At 55.7% G+C, this 25,346-nt stretch overlaps 2 protein-coding genes across 3 annotated transcripts in view; one reads left to right on the plus strand and one right to left on the minus strand.

Moving 5' to 3' along the window:
- CEPT1 (choline/ethanolamine phosphotransferase 1) overlaps positions 1-5,254 on the plus strand; it is a 33,548-nt gene extending 28,294 nt beyond the window's left edge. For both annotated transcript variants that reach the window (XM_079761732.1, XM_079761731.1), the window contains exons 6-9: positions 2,221-2,352; positions 2,994-3,152; positions 3,657-3,782; positions 4,369-5,254. In XM_079761732.1, coding sequence (XP_079617858.1) covers positions 2,221-2,352; positions 2,994-3,152; positions 3,657-3,782; positions 4,369-4,488 — 537 coding nt within the window. In that variant the 3' untranslated portion in view covers positions 4,489-5,254. The remainder of the gene's footprint in view (positions 1-2,220; positions 2,353-2,993; positions 3,153-3,656; positions 3,783-4,368) is intronic.
- Positions 5,255-6,212: 958 nt separating this feature from the next.
- DENND2D (DENN domain containing 2D) lies at positions 6,213-24,389 on the minus strand (the record flags this gene model as incomplete). The annotated part of the gene is given in 13 exon segments (XM_079760787.1): positions 6,213-6,701; positions 7,245-7,484; positions 8,034-8,118; positions 8,525-8,566; positions 11,495-11,672; positions 14,121-14,269; positions 15,454-15,594; positions 17,049-17,126; positions 17,709-17,778; positions 18,481-18,593; positions 19,457-19,632; positions 24,240-24,294; positions 24,300-24,389. Coding segments are annotated over 13 exon segments (1,494 nt in total). The 3' UTR covers positions 6,213-6,624.
- Positions 24,390-25,346: the final 957 nt, after the last annotated feature.

Raw genomic sequence — 25,346 nt, forward strand, 5'->3', positions numbered from 1 at the left:
TGGATGAGTCCCAGGAGGACAGAGAGAGAGAGACACTGGGAAGGACAGAACGTGCCCCCCTCCTTGACCTTGGGTGTGAGGGGACAGTGGCAACACTTCTGGTGCTTTTGTAAGCGGAGCAGTTGGTGCCGATGTTGAAGGGATCGCCGGATCACCGGGAGAGGCTTGGGATCCCGCTGGCCCCAGCTTTCCCCTCACTCTGCCTCCAGTTAGCTGGCAGCTCACTTCCCTGTTCCCTCTGAGTGCGGGGCCAGGTGTGCCCTTACACTCCCTCAAAACTAATTCTATATCGAGAGGAAGAGAAAGGGAGGTCTTCACCCAGCAGGTGCATACGGAGCCCCTGCAATATGTGGGGCTCTAGAGAGAAGACAAAAATCAACTCGAACACAGTCCAGAGGAGCTTATGTGCTGGTGTGAGTAGCCATCACATATGACGGGTGAAGAGCGTCCTCAGCATGTTTCTAGCACTTGCTTCTGAGTCTGTTCTTGCTTGCTCACTCGGTGGTCCAAGCCACTTACTAATTTGCCTGGCTCTTCTAATGTTTCTGCTGCTTCTCTCTTCTTTCAAAAAGCAGCCATTTCCATGATCCTAAAGCATTTTCCGGATTTCAAATACAGCTGTGACACTGTCCAGCCCAGCTGTACACAGCTCTCTGCAAGGCCAGCCTTGGCGATCATTCTGTCCGCTGGCCCAGTTCAGGCAGGCCCCTTAATGCCTTGCTGCTTTTGAAATGTGGGGGAGTGTAGGGTTTCCCTCTTGCCAGACAGGTCCTTTGTCACAGCGGGGGAAAGGGAGCCAGCTCGCTTTGGGAGTTTCAGCCAGGTGCATCAGGTTTGCTCTGCAATAGCTCTAGCTTTCTGAACTAGAGCAGAAAAACCTCTTGGAATTCAAGCAGCCGTGGTGTTGGTTTTCTCTTTTATTGAAAACAAGTTTTGGATTGGTCTCTAGGGTTTGGAGATCAATTATGGGAGGAGGACAGCATTGAGGATGGTCCAGAAAGGTCTGGGCTTGATTTTGAAGTTGACCTATTTCATGTCAGAAGCGTAAACACCGCCACAGTACAACTTGAAGTTCGAACAGTTGATTCCAACTTTTTTTTTTTTTTAGAGTTGCAGTTTTGCAAGAGGTCATAGAGTTGTGTAAACAAACAGAGGTCTTAAGAATTTTGAAGAAATTGAGGATCTAAACATTAAGAATTACATCTACTAATTTTACTGCAGTTTTATCCATATGAACAAATAGAAAATCTCAGATTTCCTATTTGGTTTGTAAAAGTGTAGGCAGATGGCAGCCTAAAAAGCGTTAGCAGCCCTCATTAAATTGTTTTCATTGTAAAAACTCAGTGCCTGCTAAGCCTGGGCTTTTGGAATCTTGTTCCTATAGTCATTTGTTTCTATTTTTAGACTCATCATTTTATTGCTTTCTTTCGATCTATATTGGACAAAACTTGAGACTTTAGAAAAGCTAAAGGGGAGGTATAGGAAGGGAGCGATTCTTAAATGATTTTAAATATTAATGCAAGTATATTTCATTTTAAATGATGGATTTTATTCGCAAGATTAAATACATGATTTCAATTCACTCAGCCCCCTTGTTTTAAATCAGTCCTTCTCCTACTTGGATGTGCTTGCCATGTTTGTCCCCCACACATGGACGCCTTCTTACTTGCCCTCTGCTTCCTAGCTGCTTGTATCCTAACAGTTTGGCCTTGGGAACTCTTCTAAGTAGAACTTTTGTCTTCCATTCTCTAGTTTACAGATTTTTGTTTTCAATCCAGTTGCGAATATTTTTAGTCTTTCATCATCCACACTTTATCGTAACAATGAGTAACAAATTACGGATATAGGGGTAGAGTTAAAAAAAAATGCACAAAGAGAAAGACAGAGAACTCTTCTTTGCTAAAAACACCAGAAGACAGCCCAGTTCACTATTGCCAGACTTCTGGGATGTGTTAAATGAGCCTCACTTAGCTTCTGACTCAAATTAATAAAGTTGGATCAGTTATTTTCTTTTTAAAGATTGCTGTCAGTGAGATTCATTTCTGTGTAGCCTCATCTATTGAACTTGTTATATTGCTCATAAAGGAAAGGAGAGAGGAGTATTTACTAAACTGGAGGGCATGGAGAACATATCAGAATATGAATTGAGTATGTGACTGTTCTGTCTTCCTATTTCAATTTGTATATATTTTAATTGCTCTTTCTTTCTACCTATTAAAGATTCCAGTGCTGAATATTCAAGTGAAAATTTTTCCTGCACTTTGTACTGTCGCAGGGACCATATTTTCCTGTACGAATTATTTCCGTGTAATCTTCACAGGTGGTGTTGGGAAAAATGGATCAACGATCGCAGTGAGTATCGCTTATGCTTCCCAGTGATAGTTTGTGCTAGGACTCAGTGTGGGGGTCACTTTGTTTTTCATCTGAATTATATGAAATCGCCCGGCCAGCATCGCGTTGAGCGTTGACTTATGAACCAGGAGGTCACAGTTCAATTCTGGTTAGGGCACATGCCTGGAATGCGGGCTCGATCCCCAGCAGGGGGCATGCAGGAGGCAGCCGATCAATGATTCTCTCTCATCATTGATGTTTCAAGTTCTCTCTCCCTTCCTCTGAAATCAATAAAAATTGTATTGAATTATATAAAATCACTTGTCAACTAGGAGTTTCCACTTAGTCTTAAAAATAGTAACATCCAAAACTTCAGTTTTATTTATACGTGCATACAATGATATGCTTATCTTTTTGTGATATGCACAAACTTAATGCACCTGTATTTTTTTTTAAAAGTATGGCCTGCTTTATAAAATAAGCCTGGCCTCTTAAAAGTGAAATCCTCAGTTTGTGCCTTCCCAGTCCAAGTGGCTGCTTTTCCTAAGCTGTTCTGATGCTCCATTGTAGAAACTGTTGGCTGTTTGACTCCACGAGGTTCTTGAAAGCTTGAGTTGGTCGGTATCAAATCCACTAACCCATCTCCTCTCTGCCCTGCACAGGGAACAAGTGTCCTTTCTCCTTTTCTCCACATTGGATCCGTGATCACATTAGCTGTGATGATCTACAAGAAGTCCGCAGTCCAGCTTTTTGAAAAGCATCCCTGTCTTTATATACTGACATTTGGTTTTGTATCTGCTAAAATCACCAATAAGCTTGTGGTAAGCACGAATGTCTTTGTTTGTTTTTAATTTTCATCTTATTCTGGTTTTAGGGCCGTAGTTTTCATTCCCTAGTGTCCTGAGAAGTTCTAGAGTTTGCCTTCCTCCGATCAGAATCTCCTGACATCAGTCTGGGAGCTGTTGGTATCTTCTGTGAAGCAACAGTGAGATTACCAGGAGCTTCTTGAGCCCCCGTAGCTCTCCTCTGTCTCCACAGTGTCATGTGCTTAGTTTGCTCATCTGCTTTCTTCAGTCTCCGTCTCTAGACACTCAAATTAGGCTCCTGGTGAGAAGCGTGGTTGGGGGCCTAGTTGATGGTAGAGCCCTTTGGTATGTAGCTCTCACACACACTTCGTGTTGTCAGGTTTTTAGTTTTGGAAAGTCAAGGCATGTTGCTAAAGAATTCTTGAGACTTGATATTCGAGCACAGTCCCAGTTTTCTGTGTAGCTCACAATTGCTCCAACACGGAAATGCCCACGCCATTGATTCTCTCTCCTTCCTAGGTGGCACACATGACTAAGAGTGAAATGCACTTGCACGACACAGCCTTCATAGGCCCAGCACTTCTGTTTCTGGATCAGTATTTCAACAGCTTCATCGATGAATATATTGTGCTTTGGATTGCCCTGGTAGGTATTGTACTTCATGATGTAGAGGCTACTTACTTTCTTGTTTCAGTGGGCCAGTCCTGAGAGATCGATCTTACAATTGTAATGATTTGGAATGTCAAAGCCTCATTTATAGGACTTTGTGGGGGTTCTTGTGGCTTTACCTTTGAACCATTTTTACATTATTTTTAATTCTGCCCGCATTAGGGCTTATAAATTCCATATTTCTGACTGTAAAGCAGGAGTTGGCAAACTACACCCAGGGTGCCAATGGCCTGGTTTTGTAAATAAAGTTTTATTGGAACACAGCCATGGTCATGCATGCATGTATTGTCTGTGGCTGCGTTCATGCAACAATGGCAGAGTTGAGCATTCATGACAAAGACCACGTGGTCCGCAAAGCCTGAAATAATGACTGTGTCTCTAAGAAAGAGTTTGTTGATCCTCGCTGTAAAGGAAGAATCAGTGAGTACTGGTGTGTGAAATTGTATGGAACGGAGGGTGACTCTGAAGAGGGGGAGAAAGCTAGAAGCCATGCCTCTGCATTGTCAAGCTGAGGGTAAGCCTACGCAGGTCGGGTGACTCTAATCGTCTCTTTTCATTCCAGGTCTTCTCTTTCTTTGATTTGATCCGCTACTGTGTCAGCGTCTGCAATCAGATCGCATCGCACCTGCACATACACGTCTTCAGAATCAAGGCCTCTACAGCTCACTCTAACCATCACTAGTGATGGAGTCGGTGTGGTATAGGAAACTCGTGCTTTCTGCAGGAAAGAATCTGAACATATTAATGAGAGTGGGGAGGACAAGAACAAATATAATTTATAATAATCAACGTGGTATAACTTTCATCCTTTGTTACTGGTAACACTCCTTAACGATCCTCTGTGAGAATGGGAGTTTCAAGTCCTGTCCTGTATATTGTACATGTTGATGTACAGGTTTGGCCAAGCGAGCGTGCGGGGAACAATGCCATGTGCTTGTAAACTATCCTGGATTCAGAATAAAATTGTCATGGGGGGCTGATCCCCTGCAGTGGAGATTTCTTAGGTAGAATATTTGCAGGCCAAAAGACGGTTGCTTTATAATTTTAACAAATCATCATCTTTTAGTGACATCTTTGATTCATGTCTTCTCAAGCTTTCTTTGCAAAGGAGCTCAGCTCAGGAGCAGATGTACCCCACTGGCTTGTGAGGGGGAGCTAGTGACCAACACCTGGAATTCGGAGGGAAAGGTTTCCTATCTTTACATTGTTGAAGAAGTCATTTTTTTATTGCTCAAGAAATGGAGTGTCTCGTGGGCTGGGAACCCTGTCAGCATGCGGAATAATGTACCTTTGTCGATTCATTTTATTTTTTTAAATAAATATATGATCTGAAAGCCAGCGTTTTTCTCAATTTTATTCACTGGAAAAATAAACTAAGTTTTAATGTCATTTTTCAAACTTGAAGCAAAATTTATTTCTGTTCTTTAATAAATAAGAAAATTTGGTCAGCTGTGTTGTTGTTCTGTCCTGTGACCTTTCTATTTTGTATAAATTATTCAACTTAAAACAGGAGAACTGTATTCTCTTCCCTCCTGATAGTTTTTGTTGTTGTCGTCGTCGTCACCCTGTCCCACCTTCCAAAGACATTTGTGTTCTTTGATTCAGGGACCTCTGAGGGCCACACTCACACACTTAAAGATGCAATTCTTGGCCCAGCTGGCATGACTCAGTGGTCGAGCGTTGACCTATGAACCAGAAGGTCCCAGTTTGATTCTCGGTCAGGGCACATGCCTCGGTCCCCAGCGTGGGGCTTGCAGGAGGCAGCTGATCAATGATTCTCTCTCATCACTGATGTTTCTATCCCTCTCCCTTCCTCTCTGAAATCGCACAATAAAAATTAAAAGCAATTCTTAAAATGCTTCTGAATGTTCCCCATCCCTTCCACTGTTTCAGCAGAAGGTACGAGAGGTGTGGAGGGAAAGGGGACTAGGTGACCCCTAAACTTCGGACTCTACGGTTCTCTTTTCTCAAGAGAAAAAAAAAAATGTCACTGCAGGATCCCTCCACCTTTAGCTGAAGGGTTGAACTGGGCTTCCCAAAATAGCAAGTAGTAGGATGTTGAAAACAGAGCTTCCAAACGAGGTGGTGGGTGGACAGGCCTATTTATGGATGCCTCTGGCTTCTGCTCACTGACATTCCCGCCCTGCGTGACCCCGGGCCACAAATTCTTCCCTCTGGCTCACAGCCCTTCCTCCCAGGAACCTGGAAAGCACGCCTGCCCCGTCCCAGTGCTGTTGCTGATGCACCTGTGCCCCTGACCCCTAGAACTCGGCCACCAGCACAGCCCCAGTTCTGGGCCAGCACCAGGTCCCCCTCTTGCGGTCCAGTTTATTCTCATATCTATTCCTGTCTTTTTGCTCCTCCCCCAAGAGTGGAAGTCAAAGATACACATAGAAACCACAGGAAGTTTTCATTTTATTCTTATCCTCGCGTGTCCACAGACCTTTTTACGTGGAGAGCCGGAGCCTTTGGGCCACAGCTGCTTTCTCCGGAGGATGTTGTAATAGTGGTTCCTGGGACGGGGCAGTTCCAGCAACTCCTACGTCTCTATGACACCTGTGCTCCTGTTCCGCTCTGTGTCCCCGCTGCACAAGGTGAGCCCTGCTCTGAGCACAGAGGCCAGAGCCTTCCGATGCCTTGAGAAAGCAGATTCCAGGGATCCCAAACTCGAGACACCAGCTCGAAGCAAGACCTGGTTCCCAGGACTCAGAAGACTGTGGGTGCCGGAGCTGAGAGCTTGCGCCGACCCTGCCATGTTGGCAGGGGCCGAAGTCCACAACTGGCCTGTAGGTCTAGTCACTCCCCTTCACCACAGTTCCTATTTCACAGACTTTCCCCTCGATTTCTTCTGTTTCTTCTGTTCTTCATAGTCACGTATTTTCCGTTGGAAATAGCCTGTGGGTTCAGAAGCAGGTGTTAGAGGGTGTAATCTGGCTGGGCGGACGCATGAGCTCAGGGATGAGGGTCAGAAATACCCTTTCTGGCCTGGCTGGCGTGGCTCAGTGGTTGAGCGACGACCTGTGAACCAGGAGGTCACGGTTCGATTGCCGGTCAGGGCACATGTCCCGGTTGTGAGCTCCATCCCCAGTAGAGGGTGTGCAGGAGGCAGGCGATCTATGATTCTCATCATGGATGTTTCTCTCTCTCCCTCTCCCTTCCTCTCTGAAATCAATTTTAAACTGCTCCCCATACCCCCACTATACCCACATTCTCGTTGGGGAATTCCCACACCCTCACAGGCCTCTGGAGATCCAAGGGACCTGCAAAGAATAATTAGCTCCAGGCTCAAAGAGCAAAGGGCCTCCTGCCCCTGATGCATAGAGCGGCCAGATCCCAGCTGTCCCGGGGCCTCTGGAGGGAAGTGCCCTTTCCTCCCCTCCACCCGGGGCCGGGCCGCAGGGACCCTGCAGGCCCGGGGGTGGAGGCGTCACTGTGCACCTGCAGGAGGGTTCTTGCTCTTCTCCGCTTCCTGGATGAAAAGCGAGAAGAGCTGTGTCTTCACGAACTTCTTCACGAACCGGCGGTTGGCCTTGGAGGGCAGAGCCTTGTAGAAGGCCCGTTCTTGGAAGCGGCCTTGCCCGTTGGCGTCCCACCTGATATAGGAAGCGTAGTGGCCCACGGTCTTGACAAAGAACTGCACGAAAGGGCCTGAAACATGCTCGTTGACTTGTTCTGGAGCTGCGGGGGACACAGAGACGCCCGCTCAGGTAGGAGCAAAAGGATGAAACGGCCCACCTTTGTCTTTAAGGGGCTGTCGCAGCAGCCTGGGCGCTCCGGGGTCGGGGTGGGGCAGGGCTTATCATCATCGACTCTTTAAGGTGGGAGGCTGGGGATGGGTTCTCTACCATTACTTAGGACAGTGGTCGGCAAACTCATTAGTCCACAGAGACAAATATCAACAGTATAACGATTGAAATTTCTTTTGAGAGCCAAGTTTTTTAAATTTAAACTTCTAACGCCACTTCTTCAAAACAGACTTGCCCAGGCCGTGGTATTTTGTGGAAGAGCCACACTCAAGGGGCCAAAGAGCCACATGTGGCTCGCGAGCCGCAGTTTGCCGACCACTGGCTTAGGAAGAATAAAATCTCTGACTTGCCTCGGATCCAGGCCTCTGGGACTGGCCCATGCCTGCTGAGCAGGTTTGTTTTAGTTCTGGAAGGGGATGGTTGGGAATCATGCCCTCAGGGGCCTTGGAGACCCCCAGAATAAGAGGGTCCTAGGACTTACTCTGTTGCTCATCGATCCCCTGACTGAGAGACTCCAAGATGTCATCCTGAAGCTTGGGAGGTAGGATGTCTTTTTCGTCACCCACCTAGTCGAGGACAGAGTCGGGGAGGAGGTGTGAAGTGGGGTGTTGGCAGAGAGGAGGGTGTGTCTGCACCCCCACTCACCCCCAAATTAATAATCGGCCACATAGGAGAGAAACAACAGAAGCCGTTTCTTGGTCTTCAGCTGGACTCAACGTTAGCAAGTCTCCTCTCCGCCCCTGTGGTTCCTGGTTGATACCCCTGCTCTAAGGCACGAACACTAATTGCCTTGCCCTGAGGTCGGTCATCTGTGATTTTCACCTGTCACGGGCCCCTTGAGAGGGGAGAGGTCTTCTTAGCAGGGGTTCTCGCTCAACGAAAGTACTTAAGTTGAAACAAGTGGAGCATGGATGAGACTGGAATGATTGAGTTGGTGGAGGGCCTGAAGGGGGTCTGAACCCCAATACTCACTGACATTAAGAAGGTTCCTTCACAAAGATTCACCAGCAGGACCTGCAATAAACGCAGAATGGCTTTATCTCTTCCCCCGTCGTCACAGACCTCAGGAGGCCCCGCCACCTCCATTTCAGCCCAAGAAGCAGGCAAACTAGCATCTTCAATGCTCGTTCTCGGTCGGACACTCCTTTCTCCCCATTCCCGTTTGGAAACCTCCGTCCCTTTCCTGGGGAAAGGGTGTGAGGGTCTAGGAAGAGGGATGGGAGGGAGCGGAGGTCGAAGGGGAATACAAGATGAGGAAATCATGGCTAGTCACTCCCTTCAAGAAGCCCTGAGTAGACTGACTGCTTCTAAATGTGGAACATGGAGAACAAGGTAAGTGCTTTGCACGTTTATGGCATGTAATCCTCCCAACAGTCCTGTGGAGGCATGTACCAACCCAACTCCCAGAGGCTGCCTGAGGTCCTACTGCTAACAAATGGCAGAGCCAGAGGCCACATCTCCAGTGCCCTGGCCTCAGGACGGCACCCCACTCCCCACTCTCGCCTTCAGCTCCCTCCCTCTGGTCGGCTTAGGCCAGGGACGGGCATCGTTTCACCTCCCCATTCTTGCAACAGCCTAGAAACTCCCTCGGAGCTTCGGGAAACAGCAAGAGAAGGAAATGAGCGCGGGGTCAACGGGGAGAGGGGAGGAAAGGCAGTGAGGAGACCACGTGTCTGCAGGCTGCAGGTGAGACAAGCACGGGGCTGGAACTAGGGGGCCTGGAATTCGGGGGCCCTCAGCTCCGGTACCAGCTCCATCACTTGCCTGAGGGGCCTTCCGTCTAGACCAGACAACACAAACAGACTGTGAGCCAACCGTGAGCCCGCTGGTTGGATTCCCACCTGTAGGTCTGTTTCCTGGATCCTCAGAGCATTCTCAAATAATTGAATTCATTTCCAATGTTTGCATTGGAACATGTCACATAAAATTTGGATTGGGGGCTTCTCCTAAAAGTCAGGGAGTCTATGCCCTGGCCAGTGTGGCTCAGGTGGTTGGGCATCATCCCGTGCACCCAAAGGTTTGCCAGTTAGATTCCAGGTCGGGGTACACGCCTGGGTTTGGGCTCTGGATGCTCAGTAGGGAGCGCACAGGAGGCAGTCGATCGATATTTCACTCTCACGTCGATGTTTCTCTCTTTCCCTCTCCCCTCCTCTTTCTCTAAAAATCAATTTAAAAAAATATATTTTTAAAAAGTCAGGAAGTCTAACACTGGTTCTCATTTCTAAAGGACAACATTCAGAGAGTGCGGCTGCCCCCTTTGGGCTGGGCGCGGGCTCACCAGTTTGCCATAACGCCCTCCCCCAGCCCCTCACCCACACCTGCTGGTCACTGAAATGCCTACTGGGCTCCTCTTTTCAGTTTGCTCGTGACAATGGGGTGAATGATCCCTCCGTGCTCCCTTCTTCCAAATAAAAGGGAAAAGAGGGACTGGCAAGCGTGCCAAGAGACCGAGCCGGCCGGCCCTGTAATTACCCGTCCTCAGGGGAGAAAAGCCGAACTAGTCCGGGCCTGAAACCACTGTGTACCTGAAACCACTGTGTACATGGGCTCAGGTGCCTTCACGCCGGGAAGCCTGTTTGTTTGGGGGGTTGGGAGCTAAGATTGTGGGTGAAGAATGTTTCTGTGAAGCCGTTCCCCAAAATCTTCCTAGTCTTTGGGTACATTACTGTCAAATAATCCCTTCCGGAGAGCTTATTCCCTGATCCCCCCCCCCCCCCCCCCCCATTTCACAGGGCAGCTGCTGAGGCGGAAAACAGGCCCAGGCCCTGGGATGGCAGGAGCCAGTCCCGCCGGCCTCGGGATGTCTTCCTGCCGGGCCGGCCCGGGGAGGAGCCACAGCTTCTGAGAAGCGGGGCTGCAGCGTCAGGAAGTTTCATAACTGGTGGTATTGGGACACTGAAGTCTTATTGCTACACACGGCCTGATCCTCTGTCCCAGTCGGTCACAAGGCAAAGGCTCGTTCAAAGGGCGTGTGTACTCAGCACTTCTGAGAAGGGCTGGGAGGGCCAGGAAGCAAGGAAGGAAAACATGTCTTTCCTCCCCAGCAGCACTCCGTGGAGGAGGGCCTTGGGTGCCGCTCCCTGTGCCTGTGTGGCCTCGGAAATGCCCACCGGGTTCTCTGCACTTCGGTTATGTCAGGCAAATGGGGGACGTCCTCCCCGCAGGGCTGGTTCCAGGCCTCTCCCCGCGGCTGGCCCTTTGTCTGCACAGAGTCAAGGTTAGGCAGTGCAGACACACACACCCCCGCCCCCCGAAGTAGCTCTTCTCTCTTGAGGTGAGTAACATGCTCTCCCTGAAACTTCCCCCTGACAGCTCCAAGCAGGACACGTGTTCTGAGTTGTCCTTCCACCATGGGAGACGGATGCATGCTATGAATGCCCGTTTGGGGGGCGCTGACAACATCGAGGGGCTCTATCCTGATTGCCAACTGACCCCTCAGCCACTCAGAAAGACAACTCCTGCTCCAAAGATCTGCTTGTTCAGGGTTCCGCTCTCAGCGGGGCTGCAGGAGTGAGCTCACACCCAAGGAATGCGAGGGAACTCCAGGGGGCTGTGAGCTGTAACAACCAGCTGCGCTTCTCCCTCCAGATGGGGCAGGGGACACCCAGAGCCCGCTCAGGGGGGCCGGCTGGCCCAGGACAGTCAGATGGCCCCTCAGTAAGCTACGTGCTTGACGCCCCACGGGAAATCGCTCAGGAGCAGAGAGCTGATGCGTATGGAGCATCAACTACGTGTCAGGCCTCAGGCGGGGAGCTTTATGCAGGTGATTCCCCCTGGAATCCAAGGCACGGGATGCTGTCACCCCCATTTTACAAAAGCAGCAGCTCAGGCTTAACCAGGGGAAGCAACTTGCCCCAAATCACACGGCCCTGAGGAGCAGAGCTGGGCTCCGACTACAGGTCTGCCCGGCCCCGAGTCGCGGCTTCTTCGTGCTGGTCCTACCTCTTCCATGGGGCTGTCCAGAACGTCCTGCAGGAAGCGCATCTGCACTCCCACCATGAAGGGCGTGGGGCAGCACACGGTGGCCAGCAGGCTCTCGGGGACCACGGGGATGTAGGTGTGCGCCCAGCTGAAGGGGTAGAGCAGCGCGGCGGCGGCGTGGATACACTGCGACAGGGTGCTGGGGACAGCGGGGGAGGCGAGAGTTAGAGGGGCCTCCCTGCGCCCCACCCCTGGCACCCCCACGCTGCCCACCACCCACAGCGGGCGCAGCAGGCCGGGAGCCACGCTGGTCCCTGTGACGCCTCACAGCTGGGAGGTGGGGGCGGGGGCGGGAGAGGCGCGGGCTCCTCTCCCGGATGGGCCTGCATTGGGCCGCTATTCGTCATGAGACGTCTCAGCAATAAAAGCGGCTCTAAGGAGCGGAGCCGGGAGAAACGCCTTCCCTCGAACCGATCACCAATTGAGCCCCTTCTGTGCGCTCAGCAGGGTCCTAAATATGTGGGTGCCAGGAACTGGGAGACAGGGCCCTGCGTCTAAGGCACTCCCAGGGCAGCTAAGGAGGCAGACAAGTAAACACTGGGCAGCAGAGGGGCGAGGCCTGTTTCCTCCTCGCATCTCTCCAGCCCGTCCCAGGCCTTCCCTCTCCAGCTCCCTCGGCCGGCCAGCCGCTCCAGGTTGGTGCCTGAGTCTGCCTGGGAAATTCCTAGATTCCCGGAACCTCGCCCAGCAATTCCTCCCGGAAAGTCCCGCAGGGGGGCCCTGCCCTTTCCTAGGAAGCACTCCTGGGTAAGCACTGCCTGGTCACAGCGCAGGGCCCACGCCGGGCCGCTCACTCAAACACACAGCCCACCCTCTCTCTCCTCTGCTCCCCGCTAGCTTTCACGGCTCCTCGTTTCTCCTGGTTGCCCCCCACACCGAAGCCAATAAAAACACGGATGCAGAAACCCTGGTATCAACCAGCATTCCCCGTGAGAGACTGGCTCAGAGAGCCGGCCAAGGCCTGGGCTGACTGGAAGTGCCCCGCCTCCCCGCCCCCCAGCCCTGCGTTTCGGGGATCTAAACAGATGGTGTGGGAAGGAAGTGGGGAGAGGTGGGATCTCCCTGGAGAAAGTCAACGCCCGAGAGGGAAGTCCTGCTGGCCCTGGCCCCTGTCCGGCCAGCTGACCCGCGCGGTCACGGTCACTTCCCAGGCTCCGATCTTAGGGGGAAAGGCCAGCACCCCAGCTCCAGCCACACAGAAACTTCTTCCCCTACAGGGCTGAGCGGGGAAAAGCTGGTTCCAAAGCGAAGGGTTACACCACTTCCCTCAGGACTAGCTCACAACTGGTGCCTTTCTGTTGACACTGACTTTGACAGCATGCTCAACCCACAGACCCCACTCCCTGCCCGAGCTTCCTTTTCTCTGAGCGCCGTGACATCCACCTGACCCTCTCTGGCCTACGCGCTGGGTCCCCAACATCCTTTCCTTCCTCTTCCCTGAAGGACAGAGCCAGAGTTGTCAGCCAGTATCATCCGCTTTCTCCCTCCGCAGACGTGAACAGAAGGCCAACCACCAGCTCTTGGATATTTTTTTTCCTTCTCCATCCTGTCATGTCTCCCCTTGTCTTTCTCAGACTCAAGGGCCCTAAGGTAGAGACCAAGACATGGCAATGACCCCCCTCAACAACACACAGGGGTATACTCAACTGCGAACTTATTATTATGAATAACAGCTCAGCTCGGCTGGCACGGCTCAGTGGTTGAGTGTCAACCTATGAACCAGGAGGTTATGATTTGATTCCCAGTCAGGGCACATGCCCAGGTTGCAGGCTCGATCCCCCTTGGGGGTTGGGGGCGTGTGGGAAGCAGCCAATCAACGATTCTCTCTCCTCATAGATGTTTCTCTCCCTCTCTCCCTCTCCCTTACTCTTGGAAATCAATAAAAAATATATATATATTTTAAAAAGAATAACAGCTCACACTTACTAATCTATGCCTGGCAGGGTGCCAGCTACCTAATGTGAACTATTTCATTTAATTCCCACCACAACCTTATGAGACAGTCGCTTTCTCCATTTTACAGATAAGAAGATCATGCCTTCAAGAAGTTAAGAAGCTAACTTAAGGGAACCACGTAGCTAAGAATAGGACCTGAACCTCTTTCTGCTGATTCGAAACCTACGCTTCCACCCACTACAGAATTCTACATCCCCTTCGGGTCCAAGACCACGTCTCGTTTGCCTGTGTCCTCCTGAATGCTTGGCATCCGACAAACAGTTCACACACGCGTGTCTGTGGAATGAGTGAGTGAATGAGTAGATGTGCTTGTCATTAGCATGATGGCCTTGACCTCCATACCACTGCGTGCCTTCCTGCCCTGAGCCTTTCAAGAGCAGAGTCATATCTGCATCCACCCTAACGCTCTCCGCCTGGGCCAACCCAGGACACTTCCTGGCCTTCTCTGAGCTCGGTCAGAGGCCTCCTCAGGCCTAGGCAGCGACCAAGTTGGAGGGCAGATGAAGACCCGGAGGCAGGAGGGCGAGCACACGAGCCCTGCCGCCTGACTTCCTCTGGGGACCCTCCGGCTGTTCCCTTGAACCCGAGGATGCCAGTCCGTTCAGCCGAGCCGCTCCGTGGCGGGACCCACCTGAGCCCTTCTGCCAGGAAGATGATCCTCCGCTCCAGCACCGCGGAGGCGAAGAGCTGCAGGATCTGTTCGAAGCTGAGGCAGCGCAATAGAGAACTGAAGTCCACGTGTTCCAGGTGGGAGTCCAGGGGCCGCGTCAGGGAGATGAACTTGGGGAAACCAGAGAGGGTGTCATCGCACCGAAGCTTCACGCAGACCCCAGGACGCTGGGCCTCTGCCAGCCTCCCCGGTCCCCGCAGGAGTGAACCCCATCCTGCCTCTCCCGCGCTAAACCCACCCATGGTGTCCCTCCGCCCCGGGGCGAACACTCATGTCATCCCTGGCACGGCCCACGAGGTCCTGCCTCCCGGCCAGCCTCACGGAGCCCACCCACCTCCTGGCCCGCGTCCCCCATCACCTCCTTCCTGTGCCCCGAGCATGTCACACTCTTTCCTGCTGGACGTCCTGCACAGGTGAGGCCCCTGGACCCCCCTCCTCCCTTCCTTCTTGCCCGCCTCCCCCCCTCCCCCCAGTCTCAGAGGCTCTCCTTGGCGCCCTAAAGCAACGTGTGCTCTCCATTCTTTCTCGGTAGCATCCTGGTTTTCCCCCTTTCGTCAAATCATACAATTTTTTAATTATACATTTGTCTGTTTCTCCCCAAATAGACTTTTAGCTCCATGAGGTCAGGGTTCATTTTATCCACCACTTTACAGCCAGGAAATTGTTCAGCTCAGGGCCCAGCAAGCACTCCCTACTTTTTTTCTGAGCAAGTGACAAAGCCCAGCGCCCCCCCCCCTCCCCGCCCCCCGCCGCCCCTTGATTTTTATGGAGAAGCCAAGGTTCAGAGGGGCACGGATTACCCAGAGGAATAGGGGTCAGCGCTGGAATGCTTAAAACAATGTTCTACCTCAAAACAGTGGCATCCCGTGTGGCCTGGGTGGGGACTCAGGGGCGGGGATGGGTGATAAGAAATGGACAGATGGAGGCCTCGGGTAGAGATAGAGCGCAGACACCGCAGGGTGAGGGTGGGGCGTGGGGGCCAGTGGCAGGTGGGGGGCTGGGGGCAAAGTCCATCTAGCACCAGGAACCTCGGCTTACGTGGTTTATTTATCACAAATAAAAGTCTTGGTGGCTTGAAGAGTGAGTGGCTAGGCCTTTGTGAGCCGCCGGTTGGGAGGATGGGAAAATTGGGGTTTGATAGTCAGCTCTGACGATAATTCAAGCCAGACCCAGTCCCTGCCTGGCTCAGTGCGCCTGCCCGTTAACCGGTGAATGAAGGGCCGCGAGGAGCCGTGCCGCCGAAGCCTGCCCCCTCCAGCCAGAGAGGGTGGGTCTCACCTACAACTGCACCCACCTCGGTGCCCGAGTCGGGGATGAAGCTCTTGAGGGTGACGGTCTTCCCGGGAGCGGGGAAGGCGGCCTCCCGGAGGCCCTGCATGAACGGGTAGATGACGGCCATGGAGATCTGGTGCCGCTTCTCCACCTCATCCAGGATCTGCAGGAGAGGGACCCGGGAGCGAGGCTCAAAGGGATGCAACGGGGAGGGCGGCAGGGGCCCTGGGTGGGAGGCAGAGACCCCGGGTGGGAGGCAGGGACCCCGGGTGGGAGGCAGAGGCCCCGGGTGGGCGGCAGAGACCCCGGGCGTGGGGTCCCGCGCTGGCCCAGCCAATCTTCCCGTGTCTTCTCTGCCCCTCCCCCGCCGGTCCTCCCTCCTCCCTGGCGCAGACCAGTCTACTGCGTTCTCCTGGCCTTCTCCTTCTCATCCTCCCTCGACCGACCCATATGCCTCCCTTCTCCAAAGCTCAACATAAGCCACCTTCCCAGGAAGTCATCGCAGAGTAAACCCCTCATCCACGGGACACCACGTTCGTCGCGGTGGTTGGAATGAGGGCCTACCAGGCTGTCTTCTCTTGGGCACCACTCTGCCCCCCAACTTTCGCTGGATACTGCCCAGGGCCAGGGCCAGCCTCTGTCCCCCTGAATGCGGGCTCCACCCAAGCAAGGCTGACCGAGGCCCTGCCTTCACCCTCCCAGGGGCCTGCTGGGGGCAGAGCACACCGAGCCCCTTCCCTGGCCACCAAGACCCGCCCCCTCCGTTCTGAGGGCCCCTCTGATCCCGGCTCGGGAGTGTGGCTCTCAGGGAGCTCCCGCAGAAGTCCTGGCCTCCTCAACGCCCTGCTGCCCTGGAGGGCCCTGGAGGGAGTCCGGCATCGCGTAACAACCGTCTCCATATCTCTTTAGGGCTCGGCCTTTCTCGCAGATCACCTCTCTTGAGCCTCACACCGACCGTGACATAGGAAGGTGCGGGTCAGATATGCATCTGACAGACGAAGACACGGAAAACTCCCGACTCCTCCCCTGTCCCTCCAGCTGCTTTCTGGCCTGCCCCGAGCGGGAGGAGTGGGACCCGAGGGCTCTCAGCAGGGGAGATGGTCCCCGCGCTCAGTTCTCACTTTCCTGTGGAATCAGGTCCAGCCCGAGCCCCTCTCTGCCTCGGTTCTCCCACCTGGGCCTCGCCTGACCCCGCTGACAGGGAGACACTCCCTGAGGCTGAGGGAGCACCTGCGGGGCAGGCAGCCGGGCAGCCGGGCCGCAGGACAGGCCCAGCAGGCCCAGGGACCCCACTCCGGCCGCACCTTGGAGAACAGGCCCGGGGACCCCACTCCGGCCGCACCTTGGAGAACAGGCCCGGGGATCCCGCTCCGGCCGCACCTTGGAGAACAGGCCCGGGGACCCCACTCCGGCCGCACCTTGGAGAACAGGCCCGGGGATCCCGCTCCGGCCGCACCTTGGAGAACAGGCCCGGGGATCCCGCTCCGGCCGCACCTTGGAGAACAGGCCCGGGGATCCCGCTCCGGCCGCACCTTGGAGAACAGGCCCGGGGATCCCGCCCCGGCCGCACCTTGGAGAACAGGCCCAGCAGGCCCACGAGTCCCGCCCCGGCCCTACCTTGGAGAACAGGCCGAAGCAGCCGATGCAGCTGATGATGCAGTACACCTTGGGGAGCCGGGGGCCGCGGCCGGCGGGCTGCGGGGGGAGAGCCTCCTTCAGTGCCGCAGCCCCCAGGCCTTCGCCCACCCGGGGACAGCGGGGCACGAGCTGGCGGCTGGGGATGCGTGGTGCAAGGAGGGCCGGATGGAGGAAGGCCTGGGCAGGCGCAAGGAGGCCAGAGCGGCCACCAAAGTCCAAAGAAAGTGGCTGTGAGGGGGCTGGTGGGCTCACAGGCAAGCACTGCCATCATGGGGGGCCGGCAAAGAGAGGGGACCAGCATGCTGCAGGGATGAGGGAATGGCGAGGGAGGACAACACTGAGAATCCTGAGATCCCAGAGCAGGGGGCTCCCGAGGCCACGGCACCGAGGCCGGGACGGGGATGTGGGGAGAGCAGAGACCACTGCAGGGCCCGCAGGAGTCCCCTGGGGAGGCGGGCGAGGCGGGCACGTTCCCTGTTGTGCAGGCTGCAGAGGGCACTAACATGGCAGCGGGTGCTGGGCCGTGCTCTCTGCAGCCGCCACTGCCAGGGCCTGGCTTGTGCAGCTGAGGCCTGAGCCGGCCCCGCTGTGGCGCCAGCAGGCTGCAGAGAGGAGGGGACAGTTCTGAGCTGCACAGACCAGGAGGCGCCTGCAGTAGCCAATCTTCCTGCTCCCGTCCACGTTGGTCAGCACGAAGGAGAAGGTCTCCCTGAGGAAGAGAGACGAGACTCTCATTTGCCCCCCAGACTGTAAAAGAGGGAGGCACGGCATGGGGGGTGGGGGTGGGGGGTGGGCGCCGAGGGGGGCGAGGAGGACCCGGGAGCTGCTGACCGGTCAGGAGAGTGGTACTAGTGCCAGGAAGGTAAGTGCTTATCAGTGTCAACCTCCAAAGGCATCATCTCACTGAATTCTCAAAACAGCCCTTAGAGCAGTGGTTCTCAACCTTTCTCATGCTGCGACCCTTTCATACAGCTCCTCATGTTGTGGTGACCCCCCAGCTATAAAATTATTCCGATGGTCTTAGGCTCTACAGCAGCGGTTCTCAACCTGTGGGTCGTGACCCACAGGTTGAGACCCGCTAGCAGGGTTGCCTAAGACCATCGGAAAACACAGATACTTACATTACGATTCATTAACAGTAGCAAAATTACAGTTATGAAGCAGCAACGAAAATAATTTTATGGTTGGGGGACACCACAACATGAGGAACTGTATTAAAGGGTCGCGGCATTAGGAAGGTTGAGAACCCCAGGCAAAATGGTCATACATGAATGCACTGAGCCCCTCCCCGTCAGGAGGAAAGCTGGTAAGAGATGGGCATACATGCCAGGTGAGGGGCCCCAGGAACCACCAGGCTCACACCGGCCCTTCTGCCCCATCCCAGAGGCCCCGCCTCCGGGCCGGCAGTTACCTGGGATACTCAGTGAGGGGGGCCCACTCGTTCCCATCCGGGAAGCAGAACAAGGGGATGGCACTGAGCAGCCGTTCCTCCTCCTCCTGTTGGCCCCGAAGCAGGTTCTCCCGCTGTAAGGACAGGAAAGGAGACGCGCCGATGGTGCACGGAGGGGCAGCAGGAGAGGGCAGGAGGCAGGGGCAACAGGACAGGGCTGGAGGGGGGGCGGGCAGGAGGGCGGGCTTCTTCTGAGGCTCTAGCACAGTCTTCGGATAAGCTTTTCCATGGCATGGGGTCCTCTGCCTGTCGCTCTACACAGGGACTTTGTTCTGGGTCTGGCTGGACCGACCCCAAGGCCGAAACAGCCCGTCCTGGGCCACGTCTACAGGAACCTGAGTTAGACTTCAGTGTCCTGAGGCTCCACATAGTCAGGAAGGGGGCCAGGCCACCCCTGAAGACAGAAGGGCCCCGAGACCGCTGGGCTTCCTGCGAGGACCCCGTCCGAGAGATAACACCCCGGAGAAGAGCAGCGGCCGGCTCACCTGCCCGCTGTCAGGCTAAGGAGACTCTGTGGCCTAGGGCAGGGCAGTGAGGAGCCCGGTGTGTTTGCGTGACCAAGGGGGGCCCCACCCTCTCCTTCCCACGGGGGTGCCTGGGAGGGGGTGCCTGGGAGGAGCTCGGGCAGAAGGTAAGCTCCTCCACCGAGAAGGGTGACTGGAATGGAATCTGGGAGAACCAGGAGGTCCCCAAAGGGAAGAACTAGCCCAGTTTCCCGGCTAGGGAGCCTAGGTCAGCTCCTCACAAAGAGGCCAGACCTAGATTCTGTGGGTGATAACAGGAAACAAGAGCGGGCGAGCTCAGGGCCCCTCCAGAGGAGAGCCAGCCCAGGCCAGGGAGGGAGAGAGAGGGAGCAGCCCCCTCCCCCCCCCCCGTTGCCTCTCAAACATCAAACACCCCACCCTCTGTCCCCCCCCCGCCCCCCTGCAGTCCTTACCTTGGGAAACTGGTAGGTGATCGTGGGCTCATAATCCTCCCCTGATCGCTTCTTTTTGAGGGAAACCACAAGGAGGTATTCAAAGAAATGCTGTCCTCCGGCGAAGGTGGCCAGGCAGTGCTCCGGGGCCCTCTCCGGCTCCTTCGCAGCCTCCCCGGGGCTGTCCTGGACAGATCCTGAAACCAGACACGTGGCCCACTCGGATCTCACAGGTCCAGGCCCCGAGTGGGGCTGCGAGGCTCCAGGCAGCTCCAGTACCTCAAGGCCCCCCCTGCCCACGCTGAGGTGCCCGGAGCCGGCCCAGCACCCAAGGTCCTGGAATGGGATCAGAGCCAACTGGGTCGTTTCCACGCCTGCCCTCGGAGATGTGCAACCACGCGGCGCCCAGGGGAGAAAGGAAAGCACTGATTTGGAAGCCCAGGAGATGTTCTGGGGAGGCCCCGAGGGAGGCCCCGTGCCCCAGGTACTGCCTGCCCTCAGGGTGCCCAGCGCAGCACCCGGAACTCGCCCTGAGTAGACCTGTGCTCACTGCATCAGAAGAGGCCCCAGGGCCATGTGGCCGTGACCACACCAACCCCCCCAGGGGGTATGAGAGGCTCTAAAAACCAGCAGGGGAACCTCCCAGCGCAGTCACCTGGGTGGAGGAGGTCGAGATATAAAAGGAAGAAGAAAAAGAAGTAAGAAACAGCCCCACGGAGGAGAACCACTTGTGGGGGAAAAAAGGAAGTGGGTAATCCAGTCCAGACCTGCTCGGATTCGGGACAGCCATTTGTGGACCTGCCTGAGCATCCCGCCTACCACCGGTCCTTCCATCGTCCCGGGCCTGCGGGGCATGGAGCGCTGCCCTCGCCCACACCGCCTGGCTACAGAAAGCCCCTGGAGGGAGCTGCTGCTTCAGCGTCTGCCCCCCGGCGCTCGGCAGACAGGCCCCGCGCTGTCTCCCAGATGAGGGAGAGCAGTTTCCATCCCGGGCACCCAATGGGTGAGCAAGCCGGCTGTGACAGGACCCAGGAAGGAGGCAGGAAGCCCGCGCCGACATAGGCAGCATCCTGGCAGGGCTGCTCAGATCTCAGCTCCTCCCAGGAGCCGCAGGGTGTGGTGAGACAAAAGGTCGCAAGCAAACACCTCCAAGGCCCAGCTGCTTCTGGGCTCAGGGCTTTGACTTCTGGGCCGGAGGGAGGCCGTACAATGGGCTTATTTACAATCTGGGGAAAGTGAAGAATGCGAGATAGCATCAGGCTGCGGGGAATTGGGAACTCCTGGTCCTCTTATCCCCAGAACTTTGATTCGTGGCCTTTCACTTCTCAACTGGGTCAACAGCAGCCCCGAACCCCTGCAAGGCCACCTGGAACTTCCAGGACCAAACACCCCCGACAGCCAGCAGGCCACTACGTTCCGTGACATCTAACAGGAGACATTCTTCCAGCAGGAGGGAAACCTGGACATCAAGATGCACCTAAAAGCCTCCTCTCCTGCGGGTGGAGCAGAGAGCGAAGTCCGTGTCTGAGCCGCAGAGCTCCTGATGGTCCAGATCTGCGTTGAAGCATCTCTCCCCCCTCCCCCCCTGCAACGCCTCCCGAGACAGGCTTCTCTCCCTGGGACCTGTTCCAGGGTCCCAGCAAAGGACCCCTCCTGCACATAGGAAGCGCTGACTCAGGACATTCTCCCTGGCCTACAGGAGGGAACTGGCTGCACCAGCAGCCTGATGGTCCCTCGCTCAGTGACAGTAGAAAGCACCTGGGGGAACTCCGCCCCACCCCCACTCCTGCTCAGTCTTTTGTATTTTAATATATTTTTGTTGATTTCAGAGAGGGAGAGGGGGAGAGAGAAAGAAAAACATCAATGATGAGAGAGAATCATTGATTGGCCGCCTCCTGCATGGCCCACACTGAGGATCAAGTCCACAACCTGGGCATGTGCCCTGACCGGGAATCAAACCGTGACTTCCTGGTTCAGAGGTCGACGCTCAACCACTAAGCCACGCCAGCCAGGCCTGCTCAGTCTTTTTTTCCCTGTTGGGCCAGGTCAAGGGTTCTCTGCTTAAGCTAAAAGCAGAGCACCTGGCCCCTGGGGCCCTCGTGGTGTCTGGAGGCTGTGTCTGGGGGCTGGGAAGGAGAGAAAGGGTAGCAATAAGTCACCTACAAGTCTTGCATAAACCCCTGAGCGAGCACATGCACAAGGTAAGAGACAAGGACTTTGGCCAGGAAGCTGCGTCTAACAGAAGCCAGGAGGCCAAAGTGTTTGGTGCCGGTGTCTGCCACTCCTGCAGAGAACGAGCAGCCCTCTGGAAGAGAGGGGGTTCTGGAATAGAGGAGAGCTTTGAACCTGGCTTTCGTGGGACGAGTCGAAGCCACACTCCGTGGCCCAGCCATGACTCCTGGGGACAGCCCCCGTCACGGTAAATAAGGATGTGACGCACACTGCAATGGTGAGAACAGTGACCCAGATCACTGAGCACGCTCACCACTCCTTGCTCGCAACCTGCACGGGCTTGTTGTTGTACAATCCTCACCATCTGTCTGAGGAATAAGCATGTTGCTGATGCAGATGGGGAAACCGAGGCACAGAATCTGTAGGGGGTGGGGATGGTGAGAATGCTGTGCCCATGCTCCCGCCCTCTGGACGCAGCACACGCACACCGTCGCACCCAAGTGGGACGCCTCGTGTTTGCCACGGACTTGGAGAACCCACATCTCTTCACGGATCGTTCCAGAACCTCAGGAAATTACTCCTTCCCTCAAATCGCTTGAGTCGCAGTTTACAGCCCACTCCTTCCTGCTCTATGAGGAGAGCCAAGAGAACAGCAAAACTCACAAACTCAAGCAAAAAAAAGTGACTACACCTTTGGGGGGGAGGCCCAAGGAACCCAGAAGAGATTGCCTCCTCCTGTCTCCCCAAGGGGGCTGTCAGCCGGAGAGAGAACATCCATCAGACGCACCATGTCATATAGGTCACCTCATTTAATCCCCAGAGGGATGATTATCCTGGATTTTTAATTGAGGAGGGAGCCACCCTTTCTAAGGAAGTCAGGAGTCTGGTTACACTTGTTCCTCCACCAGGAAGCTCCGCCCACAGCCATCTGAGGAAAGTCCCAGAAACGACTAGAATGTAGGTGAGGGGAGTTTCTGAAACCTGCATCTGAAAAAGCTCGCCCTTCCTCTTCTAAGCTCACCTGCCTTGAACCCGGGACCACCCCGACTGCCACTCCTCCCACCAGCATGATTGACACATCCGTGTGTATGTGTGTGTGTGTGTGTGTGTGTGTGTGTGTGTACACACACACCCTCCTACCACACAACTGCCCTGCAGGGAGGGGGACTCCCAGGGAAGGTGGAGGCCAGACGGCAGGCAGGCAAGATGAGGCGGACACACTCTCCTGGCCGGACAGGTTCCAGACCTCTGTCCCCACCCGTGGTCTCTGACCTCCCTGCCTCCGTTGGGGTGAAATGACAGATCCTGGAACCCCATGGTTAGGGAGAACAGCGAGGGTGGGGTGGAGGGCAGGGGTGATGGCAGGAGCACTGATTTCACCCCCAGGTCTCCCCAACGCTGGGGGTTGGACTTGGGACTTTGGCTTCCTTCACTCAACCTTGTGATGTGCCAGCGCTAGAGAGGTGGGCTGCCCTGTGCACTCAGCTCCTTTCTCCTGGGACAGCGGGACCTGTGGGCAGGGGAGCTGAGGGTTCTGGCCAGTGGAAGAGGCAATAAATGTTTGCAGAATGAATGAGGAGAAGAAAAAAAAGAATGAATTCCTAATCGCCTTCCTTCCCAAGCGCAGGGCCCCTGCTGAGAAGGAAGGAGCACCGACTGGAATGTGACCGACTCCCCACTTCGCAGCCCAGGGGCTCCGGGAGGCGGGCCTTGTCTGGTTCACGCTAAGGAAGCCGCGGAGCAGGCGCCACCCCAGCTCTGCTTCAGGCCACACTCTCCACCGCCCGGGGCGGGGGTGGCACTGGGGCGGCGGGAGCCCAGTTTTCCTGGCCGGTGGCTATTGGAGGCGCGGAGGCGGGGCGGGGGCACCGGGGCTGAGGCGGGGTCTCCCGGGAGGGCGCTCCGGGTGCTCTGCGGTCTCCCCACAAGCTTCCTGGCTGGAAGGACACGTGGCCCTGGGGCCCCACCACCGTTTCCTCTGCCCTGTCGCCTCCCCCTGCACCCCCCGGGGCCTGGCAACTCCCTGACCTCCGACCTTGTCCGCACCTGGCCCTGTCCACCCACCTGCGCACCTGAGCTGCCCAGCCCTCCCGAGTGCGCAGCGGGCCGCTCCCCGAGCCCGACCCGACCCTCCGCGCCGCCCGGCCCGGCCCCCGCCGCGGTCAGCCGGTGCCTTGGCCCCGTCCCCGCGCTGTCCCCGCGCCCGCGCCCCGCGCCCCGCCCGGCGTGGCACTAACCCCCGCGGCCACGCTTCAGTCGCAGGCTGGCTCGGAGGCGGCGGCTGAGCCCATCCATGGCCCCTCCGGTGCCCGGCGCCCGCTCCCAGGTCCGCGCCGGCCCCGCCCCCTGCGGACCTCGCGGGGCCGACACTTTCACTTTCACGCGGGGGGAGGCCGCGGGGACCCGCCCGGGCGCGGCGAGGCGGGGCGTCGCACCTTCCGGACGTGGCCCAACCCCCCGCTCACCTGGGCGGGCCGCTGTGCCCGGCCCCGCGGGGTGCGTGGGGTGACAGAGGGCGCTCGTAGGCGTCCGGACGGGGCGGCGCCGCCTCGCTCCCACCCTCCGGGGAAGCGTGCCCTTCCCAACCTCGCGGTCCCCGAACGCGCGGGGTCCCGGAGAGGCCAGCGCCTACCTCCGCAGCTCGGGCGGGGCATGCCCCGTGGGCACCCGCGCACCTTCCAGGCGGCTCCCACTGACCCCAGAAGCGGGGAGCTCTTCGGCCGAACCGTTCCAACCGCTCCGTCTCTCCCTCGGCAACGGCCGTGTCCAGACCTTTTGCCATATTTGTCGTGCCCGCCTCGCTCAGAGCCACTTCCACTTCCCCACGGACCGAGGGGAACCAGGGCCCGAGGGCCGGGGTCCTGACCCCGCATTCCCAGCAGCCCGCTTTGTTTGTTTGTTTTTAACTGATTGGAGTAACATTGGGTAATAGCATCTAAATGTCAGATGTTCTGCCTTATAATTCGACGTCTACATATACTCCACTGTGTGCTCACCACCCGAAGAAGTCTGCTCTCCTCCCATCACCGTATATTTGACCCACTTTACTCTCTTCCTCTCCCCCCCCCCAAACCCCCCCACACCCCTTCCCCTCTGGTAACCACCATTCTGTTACCTGTATCTATGAGTCTGTTTTTTTTGTTTGTTTGTTTGTTTGTTTGTCTTCTTCATTGGATGATTGCATAAAGAAGCTGTGGCATATACATGCAATGGAATACTGCTCAGCCATAGGAAGATGAAATCTTGCCATTTATGACAACGTGGATGGTCAGGAGAGTATTACGCTAAGCGAAGTAAGTCAGATGGAAAAGTCTTGGGGAGCACATGAGACTTGGTTGGACAGTTTGTAAGGAGGACATTCTGAGAAAAGGAAAGTGTGTGGAAGGCCGCCTGCCCTGTTTATCGGAATTCCGACTTAGAGGAGACTTAGGGGAGTGTCGAAGGCGGCGCCCCTAATTATTCCTTGACCTTCCCAAAGAAGTCTGTGCACATGCAGAACCCCAGGTGTTTCCTGGAATCCTTATGCCTAATCTTTGGGTGCCTTTGCCCAGAGGACAATGCAAACGCATGTGCCCTCTCCCAAGCTTACTCACCCTACTGATGGTATCTAAAAGATAAAACGGCAATAAAAGCCTAATGAGGCAGGCAATTGCAGCGGCCTGGTCTCTTTGGCCAGGCAGTCCCTTAGCCTCTCTTTCACAGCAAACGTTGTGTCGGAGTAATCCATTCATCCGTCGCT

The sequence above is a fragment of the Cnephaeus nilssonii genome (genome assembly GCF_951640355.1).
Source record: "Cnephaeus nilssonii genome assembly, chromosome: 21".
Taxonomy (NCBI): domain Eukaryota; kingdom Metazoa; phylum Chordata; class Mammalia; order Chiroptera; family Vespertilionidae; genus Cnephaeus; species Cnephaeus nilssonii.